General features: G+C 53.1%; 1 protein-coding gene across 1 annotated transcript in view; it reads left to right on the forward strand.

Annotated features, from left to right (window-relative positions):
• The first annotated feature begins 2,990 nt into the window (after positions 1–2,990).
• The window catches only part of TIMP2 (TIMP metallopeptidase inhibitor 2), a 52,304-nt gene continuing 42,442 nt past the window's right edge, over positions 2,991–12,852 (forward strand). Inside the window, exon 1 of the mRNA XM_055408443.2 lies at positions 2,991–3,422. Within this exon, the coding sequence (XP_055264418.1) occupies positions 3,293–3,422 (130 nt within the window). The 5' untranslated portion in view covers positions 2,991–3,292. The remainder of the gene's footprint in view (positions 3,423–12,852) is intronic.

Consider the following 12,852-nt stretch of genomic DNA (forward strand, 5'->3'; position numbering starts at 1 on the left):
CTTTCTGCCATAAGGGTGGTGTCATCTGCATATCTGAGGTTATTGATATTTCTCCCGGCAATCTTGATTCCAGCTGTGCTTCCTCCAGCCCAGCGTTCCTCATGATGTACTCTGCATATAAGTTAAATAAGTAGGGTGACAACATACAGCCTTGACGTACTCCTTTTCCTATTTGAAACTAGTCTGTTGTTCCATGTCCAGTTCTAACTGTTGCTTCCTGACCTGTATACAGGTTTCCCAAGAGGCAGGTCAAGTGGTCTGGTATTCCCATCTCTTTCAGAATTTCCCACAGTGTATTATGATCCACACAGTCAAAGGCTTTGGGATAGTCAATAAAGCAGAAATAGATGGTTTTCTGGAACTCTCTTGCTTTTTTGATGATCCAGTGGATGTTGGCAATTTGATCTCTGGTTCCTCTACCTTTTCTAAAACCAGCTTGAACATCTGGAAGCTCACGGTTCACATATTAGGAAAGGGCATTTATCCCCATGTTGTGGATGGGGAGGCAGAGGCTTGGCAAGGCCACTGAGGCAGCTGGGCTGCTGCATCTCTGAGCCACAAGGTAGACCCTCTGCCCCCACTCCTGCCCATCCCACCACAGAGAGTGTTCTTTCAGAGGGGATTGCTTTGCCGCTCTGCTCTGAAGCTCTGACCTCAGAAGAAGATGAGATCCCCTCCCAGACCCTCAAAAGTCTCCTCCATGGTTCCTCTCCCCTCATTTCTTTCCTCCTCCACCAGCTCAGGAGTCTCACTGGTCCAGGGATCGTTGTCTGTTCCGTGGAGGCCTGACTGTCCTACTCTTTGAACAGTGACCACTGTCAATGTTTAAGTAAACACTCCTGATGCAAGGAAGGCCAGCCCAGGCACCTCCTTTCCTGCCTTGGGTCCAGCGTGGACCCCAATCCCCTCCTGCACCACCATCAACCTACCTGTAATGTGCTTCTCATCCTCTGTGTACTTGATCATCTATGTGTCTACCTTGCTTAAAAGGCTGAAAGCCCCTAGGTTATCTATATCTTTCATAAACTGACAAATGGATTTTAACTTCTGTAAAGTTCAACAGCATTTTGTTCTACTTGCAATAACAAAGAAAGAAAAGGCTACAGACAGCCAACTTGTCATGATTTTCTGCATTAACTGTACTCACTAAGTTAGCATCAAATATCATTTCATTTCACAAATGACACTTTATTTTACAGAAACAAAAGCTGAAGCACTGACTTTGGAATTGTCTGGGTTCTAAGGTATTAATAACTGTTCTATCAGTTTAACTTTTCTCTAAGTTTTCTGTTTCCAAGTCATCTGGGGTGGCCACGGGCTGCAGTGGCTTGAAGCGGGGCTTGGGTTCCCAATCAGAGATTGGGGCCAAGTTGCAGCAGTGAAAGCACCAAGTTCTAGCCACTAGACCAGTGGTCCATGACAAGACTCTGGCGCTTCAGCTTTGCAGAAAAGAATCCCCACAAAGACAGAAAGTAGTGACTCAAAGGATTTATTATAAGGAAAAAGAGTATAGTAGGTGTGGATAGAGACGTGGGCAGACTCAGAGGGAAAGTCCCTGAGTTGCACCCTTGGGGCAATTTAAATCACTTCAATGGGACGTTTCTTTCTGGTTTCCTTTGGCCAATCATTTTGACTTGTCTGCTTCATAGTCTACATTTGGTGTGTCTCAGAATCCTTCTATGTGGGCGCATGAGTTTCTTAGCCAAGATGGATTCTACCACAAAAAACTTGGGTAGCCTGGCATTGGTTAGCATCACTCCCCTCTGACCTCCAACAAGCCTTGCTGCGCCTGTGTGGTTGGGAGGTCTCCTGACCTCCAGAATGAGAAGGACACGGCAGAGCCCAGCCTCCTCCCTTAATTGTCCTGCTATTCTCCTCTTGGTTTTTGGTCTGCAGGGAACGAATCACCAATGAATTTAGTCTGGGGGTGCCCATCTACTGGCTCAAAACCACGCATAAACAGAAGGCAGCCATTTTTAAAAATATTCTTTCAGTATTTTCCCATTTCATATCTCAAGTCAGCATCACATAGTGGAGTGGACAATGATTGTTTGTGTCATTTTCTCAGTTTACAACTCCTGGGCTAGATGACAAGAATAAGGCCCTATGTGTAACAGCACCCACCACAGAGGGGGCTCAGAGACCTCCGGGGGTCACGTTTTCCATGCCATCCACACCTCTAAGACCCTCTGCCTTTCCTGGAACACAGAACTGTTTCGGATAAAGTTATTTCAGCTTCCACATTTGTGGGCTAAGGGAGGAGAGCCCAGAAAACGCCTTCATACAACCCTCTTTTCTTCTGGGCCGGCTCCTCACTCTCGCCTGCTGGTCAAAACGACGGCCAGTTTGTACGAAATCCTGTCCTGTTCATAGTACCCACTTCCCCCCGCCCCCCGTGCCCCCTGACTACGGCCAAGCGCACTTAATAAGGCCTCTAATTGAAAAAGGTGTTCTCACTAAGTTTCAGGAGTCCACCCAGCCACAGCGGGCACGGAGAGGGGCGGCAGAGAACGATCGGATCCACGCTCCGAAGTGGCACATCCTTTTCCTCAATCCCTGGCTAGAATCGCTGGGATCCCAGGCGTGGAAGGCAATCAGGCAGCGTACACCTCCTGCGCCAAGCTGAAGGGGAAGGGGTGATGGGTGGGTCGCCTGGTGCCCTGGAGAGGTGGACTGCGAGTCCCGAGTGCCGACTCAGGGTCCACTGGGCGCTGTCCGCCTGCAGTGTCCTCCCTCCCCCAACCTCTGGCGATCTGGGAGGCTGCGGGGGTGCGGCCCCGAGCGTCGGGAAGCCAGGTGCGCAGCTGGGGGCCCGGGCCGTGCCAGGCTGGGCACAACAAAAGCCGGACTTGGGGGAGGGCCGGGAGGCGCGGGAGGCGCGCGGGGAGGGGAGCGGCCGAGAGCTCCCGGAGCCGGCATTGGCCGCCCGCCACCGGGGGGCGGAGCCAAACCGCCTCGGAGAGCAATAAAAGGCCGGCTGGGCCCGCAGCCGCAGCGCACACATCCATAGAAGGCAGTGGACGACCTGGGACTCGGTCCGCGGCGCGCGCGCTCGCTCGCCGCCCCCCGGCCAGCTCTCGCCTCCGCGCCGCCGGCCGCGCCCCGCGCCCCCATCGCTGCACCCCGCGACCTAGAGCCAAGAAAGTTTGTGCGGCGAGTGAGGGCCGGAGAAGAGAGCGCGCCCGCGGAGTGCCGTCCAGACCAGCGCGGCCCCGGCCAGCGAGAGGGGAGCGCCCCGAGCCCAGGCGGCGGCGGCCAGCCCGAGCCCACGACCCCCGCCCCTCCGCCCGCCATGGGCGCCGCGGCCCGCAGCCTGCCGCTCGCGTTCTGCCTCCTGCTGCTGGGGACGCTGCTCCCCCGGGCCGACGCCTGCAGCTGCTCCCCGGTGCACCCGCAACAGGCGTTTTGCAATGCAGATGTAGGTAAGGACTGCGACCCCGCCCCGGCCCGGCGCCCACCGCCCCCGCGGGGTGCGCGGGACCTCAAGGTTTCGCCAGCGCCCCGCCCGCCGGCATCCTAGGGACCCAGCGCCCGCCTCCCGGGGGCCTTGGTGCCTTCTAGAATCCTGCAAGTTGACGCCAAAATCGTACTTTCTTTTTCCCCATTCCTTCTCTTCCTTTCTTTTCCTCTCTGCCGAGATGCTTCTCAACCTCAAAATTCCACCGAAATTCCGCTGCATTTCCAGCCCCAGAAAGGGAGCCAGGGAACGGATTGGGTTTTGGCAGGCGGAGGGCCCCGGGATGCCAGCGAGGGGGGGCGGGGAGAGTGGGGGCCACAGCGCGGGAGTAGGTGCCCTCTTGACCTCGGTGGGTTGAAGGACGGGTGACCCCAGGAAGAAACTTTCACATTTGAGATGGGACTTGGGCTCCTCTGGGCTTGGAGCTGGGTGGGGAAGCTACTCCGCCTGGGCCTCTGCCAGCAACCCCATGTGGGGTTCACCAGATCCGGCTGGGGCTGGATGGAAATGTCCCTCCCTTGGGCAGGTTCCCCACGGGCTCAGTGGGGCAGCCCAAAAGATGGGCCGATCCCCAGGGTCGGCTCCTCCCCCGCTCTGCCCAGGAGGCACAGCTTTGCAGGGACAAGCAGGATGGTCCTTGAGTGGTGACCGCTTTTTCTGGACATCCACACAAGCTTTGGTGACTGGAGGTGGCAGGTAGGATTGTCTGGCTGCCTAGAGTCCCCAGCACATATTTTTCCCCTCCAGATTCCTTGACCCCAAATACGGGAAGGGAAAGAGAGCCCAGTTATTCTGAGCCACAAAGGGGCCGGAGACAGAGTGGGGAGAGAGAACACTGCAGAAATGGGGAGAACCAGCTGATTTTGGAGGATTCCATCTAGTTCTGTCACTTGCGGGCCTCCCCTGCCCTGGTTTTCCTGGGACAGGTTTCACCAAAACGACAGATGTCCAGCAGGTGGGTCTCTGCAGCTCCCTCTCACTTCCACACAGGTTTATTTTCTGCTTCTAAGTCTCAGCCAGCCCCGCAGCCTGTTGCCAGGGGTGGGGAAGCTGGGCTGCCCTCACCTGTGTAGGCTCAAAGCCGGGGTCTCTGGGTTTCTCCCCTTGTCAGCCATACCGCTCTGATCTCCCCAGGACTCCTGGCCACACCCCAGTTGGCCCTTAGGGCTGCCGCCACTGCCTGCTCCAGGAAGTCTTCAGGTGATCTTACCTGTGCAAGTCACATAGCTCAGGCCAACCTGCGCTCGGGGCCCGGCGTGTGCTCCCAGAGTGGTTCCCCACAGCACCCTGACTGCAGGAAGCTCTCCAATTTGGCTTCACTGCTCAGGAAGATTAGAGTGGGGAGGAGAGGCTCGTCCCAGTGCGGGAGCCAGGATCGGCCCTCCAAGGGGTGTCCCCTGGGAGTCCAGACCTGTCCAGGCCCCTTGCAGAAAGAGAAGCTGTGTTTCTGGGGCAGAATCAGGCCCAGACCCGGAAGGAATCCATGGATTAGAAGATTCTAGGAGCAGGAAGGGTTTGGGCTTGGGACCACCTCACACTCCTCTGTTGCACAGAGAGGATGTCCAGCCAGCCACTCCCATCCTTGCCCAGCGTCAGCTGAGGCAGCGCTGGGGCTGTTTTATGCTTTAGATTTGGATCAAGGGCAGCAAAGGTCAGGGTCCAGGAGTATCCATATGCCTCAAGGCTCCTTCTTGCTTTGTAGGTTGCCCTCTCTTCCACCTGCATTTCCTGACATTTGTGTCTAAATCATTGCATCAAAGTCATCATAGAGCCAAAACTTTTCACCCCAGCCCAGCCCAGCCCAGAGGTTCCGCAGGGCCTGCTGATGCCAGGGTCCTGCTGCAGAGCCAAGTGTTTTTGGTCCCCATGGTTACTGTAAAAGTGACCACAAAGTGGGGGGGCTTAAGACAGCAGAAATTGATCTCTCACAGCTTAGGGGCCTCAAGTCCGAAATGAAGGTGTTGGCAGTGCAGGTTCCTTCTGAAAGCCCGGAAGGAAAAATCTGTGCCAGGCCCCTCTCCTGGTAGCTCCAGGCAATCTTTGGTGTCTCTTGGTTTGTAGACACATCACTCCCATCTCTGCTCTGTCTTCAGGTGGCCGCCTTCTCTGTGTGTGTGTCCTCTCCTCTTACTAGGATACTAGTCATTGGATTCAGGACCCACCCTAGTCCACTGACCTCATCTTCATTTGATCACATCTGCGAAGACTCTTATTTCCAAATAAGGTCACATTCACAGCTTCTGGGTGGACGCGAATTTGGGGGGAATGCTGCCCAGTCTTGTTGCGCGGGCAGCCCTTCTGTGCTCAGTCAGCCGGGGACATGTCACAGAGACAGCCCAGGGTGTCGGACCTGGGTGGCCATGGAGGAAACCTTACAAAGCAATAGCCTTTCCACCTCCACTTTACATGGTACAGGTTCATGACTTCCTTGATGATGATTCCCTACTCTGACTGAAAGCAGAATTGGCTGGGGTCTGGAGCTCTTTGCAGACACAAAATCTGGCTCAGACCTTGGCTTTTATAGTTGTCGAGCTCTACAGGTGACTGCCACAAGGGAAGTGGGCCAGGGATCCGGGAAGGGTGATGGCCTGTTGCACACTGGGGTTCCCTAAAGACTGTTCTTTAATGCAGCGTGCCAGCTCCTTTCATTGTTGGCTGGACGCGGGCTTAATAAACGGCTAGGGGTCGGCAAGAGAAACAGTCATGTTTCTGTCTGCCTGTAGAGATTACTGGGGGAAGGGTAGGGGATGGCATCTCCTTAGCTCTTGCAGCCTGCGGGATTGGAATTGGGGTTGGCAGAAAGTTTGTTACGAGGTTGTGCGATTGAGGAGGAAGGGGTGGGAAGGGGTGACCGGGGCTCCTTCTGGAAGGCCCTGCTCCCTGACCTTTCTAGGAAAGTGGGAATGAGCCGGAAGCCTTTTGGGTCTCAGAGCCCTGCTCCAAAGTGCCACTGGCCTGGCCCTGTCTCATCTAATGGATGAGTCCTTCGCCATCTCCTGCAGGCCCGCATGGCTCCAGGAATCTGGCTGGAAATCAGCATTGGGCTTGCTTTTTGGGCAGTGCCACAGCGGAGGAGCTTGGAGTTCCTTAATTCAGCTGAGTGACTTGGCAGACCTGGGCTGCTCCGGCCAGTTTCTGGAGTCACGGGTAAATCCAGGAGCTCCCTGGACCCAGAGGGTAAAATCTCCACCAGTTCCCACCCACCTTGGCCTGGGTGGTGGTACCCAGGGCCACTGTCTTCCAGAAAAGCGCCTCCAGTCAGTCTTTCTCAGAATGCTGCCATCTCCAGTCACTGCTTTCTGCAGACCCTCCAGTGGTCTCCAGCACCAAGTGGAGCAGGGCCTGCAGCCAAGGCCACATGCTGGTTGCCAGGGCAAATGGGCTGGCCTGGGGCACATGCTCATGGGGTCCAGGTAGTGGGCTCTCGGGGAAATACACAGCAGACACTCAGGCAGTGCCCTCTCCAGACGCGTGCTCGGGGAAAGCAAGGCAAAGCTTCCTGTGAGCAGAGTGAGGCCTTGGGTGCAGTGGGGGTGGGTGCTCTTTAAAGACACTGTTGGCAACTCCATTTGCGAAGTGTACAAACAGCTGTGTTTTGTAATCCCAGTTTGCCTATCGGGCTTGCTTGTGTTTCAACAAGCAGTTGCAGAGTGACCATCTCCACCCAGGGGATGGCAGGGAGATGCAAGGCATTTTCCCTGCCCTCAGGAAGGAATGCCAAGACTCTGGCTCCAGGCAGGGTGGAAGCGGGTATAAGACTGTGTGGGTCAAAGGGGACCGGAGTCCTGTAGACGCCCCCACCCCAACCGACTGCCAGGGTACGGTTTAAAGTAAACCAGACTCCATGTGCTTCAGGCAGATAATGAACAGAGTAACTGGGTCACAAGATGAAAAGCATTTGGGGTTCTGAAGAGAGAGTCCAGGTTCTGATGGAAGGAGGAGGAGGAGGGTACCATGGCAGGGGTTGGGCACTTGAGTTCCTGGTCCTGGACAGTGTCCCTGGAAGGATGTATTCTCCAGGGGGTTGACTCGAACCTGGGCTGGGAAATGGGAAGAAATGTGTGCAGGGTTTAGAGGCTGTGCTGAGGGTGTGGCACGTGGCTGGGAGGGCGCTCTTCCACCCTACATATTCTTCCCTCTCGGGTCTGAGGGCGTGGTGCCAGCCTGCAGCCTGGGGACTGCCGTGTCCTCTGGAGTCAGTGGTCTCGGATGCTAGTCCTTGAGCTGCAGATGGGCTGGGATCCCGCTATTCCTTTTTGCCATCTCTGTCGTGTTGCCAAGGGCATCCCACATGTGTGGGTGTAGATGACTCCCAGGCTTGGGTGGGGGCATGCAGCCACCCTCATCCTGATCCAGAGCCACTGATCCAGTGCCCAAGGGGCTGTGGGAGCAGATGGAGCCCTTGGCTCCCAAAACAGCTAAGAGATACGCTTGAAGGACCCCAGGCAGTCTAGACGATGGGAAAAGAAAAAAAAAAAGGCAGGAAAAAGAAAAAGTGTGTATATTAACTGAACCACTTTGCTATACACCTGAAACCATCACAGCATTGCTAATCAACTATACACCAATGTAAAATAAAAAGTTTAAAAAATAAGTACTAAGGAAGTAATGTACAACATGATGCCTATAGTTAAGACGGCTGGGTGATAGATAAGAAAGTTGTTGCGAGGGCAAATCCTAAGAGTTCTTGTCACAAGGAAAAAAAAATTGGTTTTCTTTTATTGTGTATTTATGAGATGATGGGTGTTAATGGAATATTTCATGGTAATTATTTCATGATATATGTAAGTAAAATAATTATGTATGCTGTACACCTTAAATTTATACAGTGCTGTATGTCAGTTATATCTCAATAAAGCAAAAAAAATACATGAAAGGAGATAAAGAGAAGGCAGACCAGGGTAGAAGTGTAAATGCCACTGATTCTTCTCCCCTGTCCCCTCCACCCTGCGTATACACACACACACCTGGAGCCAAGAGCAAGTGGTCTTGTGGCTAGGACACACGGAGACACACACAGAGCCGAACACAAATGGTCTTGTGGCTAGGACGGGCTTTTTGAAAAGAGAAGGGCAGACTTAGGAAGTCAAGTTTGGAAGCATAAAGAACCCTAAATTGGAGGATGGGGCTAGGGGAACATGGACTAGGCATGGTTAAGTGCCAATTCATGGTGCCAAAGTAAACAGACAGGCTACTTGGGAAAGGTAAGAGTCTGGGTACATAGCAGGCTCTTGGGCAGCAGGGCCCAAGAGGACGAACGAGACTAGACATCTGGTTTGTCACGTGGAGTTCGCATTCCATCTCGAAGGACCCGAGGAGAGGCATTGACGTTGTGCATCTGTGGGCGACAGTGGGCATTGCCCAGAGAGTTTGCCAACAGGTAGATGTCTGAATTAGCACCCCATATGGGGGCTTTCCAGGTGGCTCAGTGGTGAAGAATCTGCCTGCCAATGCTGGAGACATGGGTTCCATCCCTGGGTCAGGTAGATCCCTTAGAGAAGGAAATGGCAACTCACTCCAGTATTCCTGCCTGGAAAGTTCCATAGACACAGGAGCCCGGCAGGCTACAGTCCACTGGGTCACAAAGAATCAGACACGACTGAGTGCATACACAGACCCACATGGGACCCTGGGGACCCCGGGCTTGGTCATTGGTATCTCACAGGCAATTCTGATGCCCACCAAAGTTTGCACAGAGCAGTCGTCTCCAAAGTGGGTAACCAAGGCAACTTGGATTTGAGAAGAGAACCTTATAGATACTTCGTATACGGACTGACAGCAGCACCTGTCCCTCATTTTAAAATGAGCAGGTAGATTTTGAGAGTAATTGGCTAGGTTTCTGTCTGGTTGCTACAGGGTCCGTAGACCGTGAGACCGCAGGGTGTCAGGGTACAGGAGGGTACGTGGGATGCCCTGGAATGCTGGAGGGAAGGCAGTCAAGGGAAGTGAGGCTGGGGAGGACTTCCAGCCTGAGGGATGGTCGGGGGCACCAACATCTAAGAAAGGGCAGGAATGAAGCTGGCTTTCCCCAGCCCAGGGCCCACAGTCCCGGGCCCTCGAGGCCTGGCCTGGCTGGGATCCTGGAGCCTTCGGTGCTGCCATCAGTGCCTGGGTGTGCAGCTCCTGTGGAAAAGTGATAGAGACCCAGGGGAATCCCATTTTGTAGCTGATAAAATTGGGGTCAGCTGTGTGCAGTTAGCCTCCTGGGTTAAGCTTCTGGAGACCCCAGTGGGGTGGCCTGGGTGAGGGTTTGCTATAAATATCAAATTTAGGGGCTTCCCTCGTGGTCCAGTGGTTAAGACTCCTAGTTTCCATTGTATAGGTTTGAACACTGGTTGGGGAACTAAGATCCCACATGGCCTGCAGATAAGCCATAACAAATTTTAAAATATAATAAAAAAGGTTTTAAAAGTTTTACATCAAATTGAGATGTTACCTCTAAAGAAGGGTCCTAACTCGGGGGGGCAGGGAGCTTCACAGATGGTGCAGTGTGGTAAAGAATCCGCCTGCAATGCAGGAAGCACATGAGACTTGGATTCGATCCCTAGGTCAGGAAGATTCCCTGGAGGAGGAAATAGCAACCCGCTCCAGTATTCTTGTCTGGAAAATCCCACGGACACAGGAGCTTGGCAGGCTACAGTCCGTGGGTTGCAGAGTTGGACACAACTGATCCTTTTCATCCTTTCAACCTGGGGGGTATGGATGTGTGTCCAGAGATGGGCTTGAAGGACAGCCTTGAGCCCTGAAACAGTAAGCACAGCTGAGTGTGTGTGTGCCCATGTTTGTGGTTTCCAGTGGACAGGGACTGTGGTTTCCACCAGATTCTCAAAGGGGTATGTGATCTCTAAAAGGTTAGCCACTGCCTTAGAAGGCTTTCTTATGGCCTGTGGGGGGAGTAGGGGCTCTGGAACCAAAGGGTGGACAGCCTTGAGTCCCAGCAGTGGGGACCAGGGTGAGGGTCTTTGCTGTCCCCGTGAGAGCTGTTAGACCTGGCAGGGGAGGAAGAAGGAAGCTGCAGGCAGGAGAGCCATGTTAAGGGGCTTGTAGTCGCCCAAGTGAGCAAAGCAGGTACCTGACGGGGGAGGAACTCAGGAAGGAGGGAGGGTGACAGGCTGGAGGGGCAGGGCGGGATGGGTGGGAGACCGCCTCTGGGATCTGACCTCAGGGCTGGGGCCAGGTTTCCCCTAACGTGGTCAGGTGGTCAGCAGGGGTGCATTCCCTGCTGCGTTCTGCTGGGAAAGAGAGACAGAATGGTCTCCAGCTGTAGCTCCAGCAGATCATGGGAATGAGTGAGGGGCCTTGGAGGGAAGAGGCAGAGAAAGGGGTAGGGGCACGTAGGTTAAGAGCAGCATGGTCAGGATGGCCGCTCTGCAGCCCACGACTCAGTCCAGGGGTGAGACTTGGGCAGGTGCCCTCTGGCTTGGTTTCTCCATTTCCGAAGAAATGATGATCACGTCCTACCTCCTAGGGCAAAGGAGTGCCTGGGACGGTGCCTGGGACGGTGCCCATGGAGGCTCTCAGGGTTGGGGGGGTATTGACTCTTTCTGTGCTCAAGGCTGTGCTGGGTGTGTAATCCTCACCCCACCCGAGGGCTGGCCATGGCTCTCTCATGGGTGTGGGGGCCACAGAGACGCACCAGCTGGGCCCTGGTGCCTCCAGGAGGGCGGCCAGGAAACCGGGAGGGAAACTGTGCTAGATCTGTGACGGAAAAGTGGCTATGACAAGCAGTAACAGCAACTGTCACCCTCAGTGCTAAGTGCCTGGAACCTTGTTTCACACAGTTTTCCTGTTAATTCACCTAATTTATAATTATCCCTGTTTTAAGGATGATCAGGTTGAGGCACCCGCTAATTCATTTGCTCGGTTATATGACTGTCGAATAGCAGAGTAAGAAGACAGGGTTTTAAAATGAGAAGAGGCGTACAGGGGAAGCTGAAGGCGACCATTTCGGTCCACCTTGGCTTGGAGGGGGTGGTCTTTGCAGAGCATGGAGGATGGAGGACCATGAAGGAGAACTCCTGAGAGCTGACCTTGTTCAGGAGATTTCCCCATCAATTGGAGATGAGCTAAATTAAATTAAGCTCTATCCTGACAGCAGAATATTAAGCAGTCATTTTAAACAGTATTATAGATTCATGTTTATGACCTAGAAAAATGTTCAGGGTGCATTAAATTTAAAAGCCCAGTTACATCTGTATGCTTTCGCATTTCAAACCTTAATATAATTTTTAAATGCACAGTGCATAACTGTACACTGTTAACAAAGTTATCAAGCAAATAGGTTAAGAAAAACAAGACCTTGCCACCCTAAAACCTCTCTTAATTTCTCCTGGTTCCCTTTTCCTTAGGTAACCACTGTCCTGGGTTTTATGGTGAAAATTCCCTGTCTTTTCTAGTGTAGTTTACTGATTCTGTATTTATCTCTAGTCTATTGTTTTTTTAAATTATGCTTATACGTCCACATGTAGAGAAGTCTAGAAGGATGTCTGTCAAAATTCTAGGCAGTGGGTGAGATCAAGGGTGATTTTTATTTCGTTTTGCTTATCTGTATTTTCTAAATTTTCTGTGATTAACGTGTGTTAGTTGCTTAATTATTTTAAAGTGAAAAGTAACAAGGAGACTGGGGTAGGGGTATCTTCAGGATGGGAGAGGCAGAAGAGAAGGCTACAAGCGAGGCCGTGAGAGCCCTGAACCTAGAGGGTGGGGATCACGTCCAGGGCTGCCTCTCTTTGCCTTGTTCCTCTGAGAAGCAGATTCAGGAAGGGTTTATTGCTTCTTGAAAAGAACTGTTACCGTTTTTCTGCCTCAGAGACACATGCTTTTTATCTGCTTTGTTGAGGTTCTACTTTGCTTTGTTCTACTGTTCACCCATTTAAAGCGGGCAGTTCAGGAAGGGACTTCCCTGGCGTTCCAGTGGTTAAGACTCTGCGTTTGCACCGTGGGGCGGCACAGGGGTTCGATCCCTGGTCGGGGGAACTAAGATCCTGGCATGCTGTGCGACATGGCCAAAATAAATGAATTTCAGTTCTCCGTTTTAAGTTAATTAAATTATAAATTAAGTACAAAGTGCTATTCAGTGGCTTTTTCAGCAGTCACAGAGCTGTGCCGCGCCACTGCTATCTGATTTTACAGCATCACAAGCACCCCGGCGCTGGGTTGGGTCTGATATTTCCGATGAGACTCAGGTAGTGTGTCTCACCTGGGGCTGCAGCAGCAAGGCCATGCCCTGCAACAGGACACGCAGGATGTAGCCTTTCAGGGCTTGGCAGACAGTGCCCCCGCTACCCCCCACCCGCCTCTGATCTCCCATTAAGGTAAATATGGTTTTACTGGAAGGCACCCACACCCATTCCTCATACAGTCTGCAGCTGCGTATGGGCTGTAACAGTGGCAGC

Source organism: Moschus berezovskii, chromosome 20 (assembly GCF_049115385.1).
Source record: "Moschus berezovskii isolate FMDL1 chromosome 20, NW_MosBer_1.0, whole genome shotgun sequence".
Lineage (NCBI taxonomy): Eukaryota > Metazoa > Chordata > Mammalia > Artiodactyla > Moschidae > Moschus > Moschus berezovskii.